The sequence below is a fragment of the Leptonychotes weddellii genome, unplaced genomic scaffold (genome assembly GCF_054177405.1).
Source record: "Leptonychotes weddellii isolate Sample4059 unplaced genomic scaffold, ASM5417740v2 HiC_scaffold_30607, whole genome shotgun sequence".
In the NCBI taxonomy this organism is placed as follows: Eukaryota; Metazoa; Chordata; class Mammalia; order Carnivora; family Phocidae; genus Leptonychotes; species Leptonychotes weddellii.
The window spans coordinates 1-1,499 of NW_027902538.1; the positions used below are offsets into that span (position 1 = coordinate 1).

The window sequence follows — 1,499 nt, forward strand, 5'->3', positions numbered from 1 at the left end:
TTCTACCTTCCCCCATCAGTTGCACAATTTTTGTCTAGTCCAAACGTAATTTAAAATGAGGTAGGTAGTTTCTCTCTCCTCTGCCTTTGTCTTTGTGGTGACTGTCGAGGCCTGTGCCGTGAAAGCACCGGTCTCCCGTGCAGGCGGAGTGCCGGGGGTGGGCACTGGCGACTGGTGGAGCGTCTCAGTTGGCTATCTTCTCAATCTCGTCCAAATCATCCGTGTCCAATCTTTCTATTTTCTTATCTGGGGAGAAAAATGAGAATTCAGAGAGAAATCAACGCGGGGCTCCCATGGAGACACACACCTAGGGAAGGGACAGCACGGCAGGGAGAGAGGAAACACACAGGGTTCTGCCCGGCCTAGGAACAGGGCCATGCCTCTGGCCACAGCCATCTTTCCCTTGACCCCAAAGACTCCCGGTGCCTGAGCGAGGGACAGCCCTAGGCCCTTCGGCCTGGCCAGGGGGGCACTGTCATTCGAGTCCCTGGCCCTGAAAACTCGCCAGGTGTGCTCTTTGAGACTTCCATACTGTAGGAAAGGAGGGGACTGTTACAGGGACACAGGCTTCTCTCGGGGCCACGGGAGAACCCACCCTTCCCCCTCCTTTGGACTCCCCCTGTAAGGAAGGGCCCTGGCGGGGACCACTCCCAGCCACTCACTAAAATGCTCCTGGATTCTGTTGAGGATGTTCATGCTGTGCTTGCTGTCAACCATGTTCACTGCCAGGCCCCTCTTGCCAAAGCGGCCCGTGCGCCCGATCCGGTGCAGGTAGGTCTCGTTGTCCGGGTTCCCATCCTTGTCCACGGGGAGGTCAAAGTTGATGACAACAGAAACCTGTTCGACATCAATACCTGCACGAAAGACAGGTGGAGAGGAGTCAGGACGGGAGACAAAAACCACCGCCAACCAAGCGAGGCTGAAATGCACCAGCTTCAGGTGGAAGGAAGAGTCTGGGGCAGGCCGGCTCTGGGATTCGGGGACGGGGGCACGCAGCAGAACCCAGAGGGAAAAACAGAACTTGGGCAGGTGCTAACAAAATTACACTGCCAGTGAGTGAGCCTCTGCTAGACACCAGTACCTGGAGATGCAGCCAGAACCTCAGTGGGGGCCCCAGAGAGAGCAGGCACTGTCCTGAACCAGTGCGATGCTGGTCCGTGTCCTTCCAGCATCGGGGCCCCTGGCTTCTGTGACAGTTCTTATCTGCCGGGGGAATCCAGTCTCTCCAGCACCAACCCCACGTGGACTCCCTCAAACCAGCGGAGTGCCCTGTATAGGATGACTTCCCTGCCGACCCGGGGCCTGGCGGACAGACGCATTCCCTGCTCACCGCGGGCACACACGTTGGTGGTCACCAGCACCTTCTCTTTGCCTTCTCGGAAGCGCTCGATCACCGCAGCCCTCTGCTCCACCATCATTTCGCCACTCAGCAGGGCCACCTGGTGGCCTTCTTTTGAGAGCTCTGCTGCCAGCCAGCTCGCTGTTTTGCGGGTCTGGAG

General features: G+C 58.1%; 1 protein-coding gene across 1 annotated transcript; it reads right to left on the reverse strand.

Annotated features, from left to right (window-relative positions):
* LOC102741630 (ATP-dependent RNA helicase DDX19A) lies at positions 1 to 1,493 on the reverse strand. Its single transcript, XM_081810628.1, has 3 exons — positions 1,331 to 1,493; positions 663 to 854; positions 1 to 246 (listed from the first exon to the last, which is right to left on the reverse strand). The coding sequence occupies exons 1-3, from the start codon at positions 1,416 to 1,418 to the stop codon at positions 185 to 187; spliced, it is 342 nt and encodes a 113-aa protein (XP_081666754.1). The 5' UTR covers positions 1,419 to 1,493; the 3' UTR covers positions 1 to 184.
* Between the last annotated feature and the right edge of the window lie 6 nt (positions 1,494 to 1,499).

What these genes read in the sequence shown, in the direction of transcription:
- LOC102741630 (XM_081810628.1), bottom strand. Translation starts at nt 1,418, where the DNA reads ATGATGGTGGAGCAGAGGGCTGCGGTGATCGAGCGCTTCCGAGAAGGC. An exon ending in CACCAACGTGTGTGCCCGCG is followed by an intron (nt 855 to 1,330) that starts GTGAGCAGGGAA and finishes TCTTTCGTGCAG; the next exon opens with GTATTGATGTCGAACAGGTT. An exon ending in CAGAATCCAGGAGCATTTTA is followed by an intron (nt 247 to 662) that starts GTGAGTGGCTGG and finishes TTTTCTCCCCAG; the next exon opens with ATAAGAAAATAGAAAGATTG.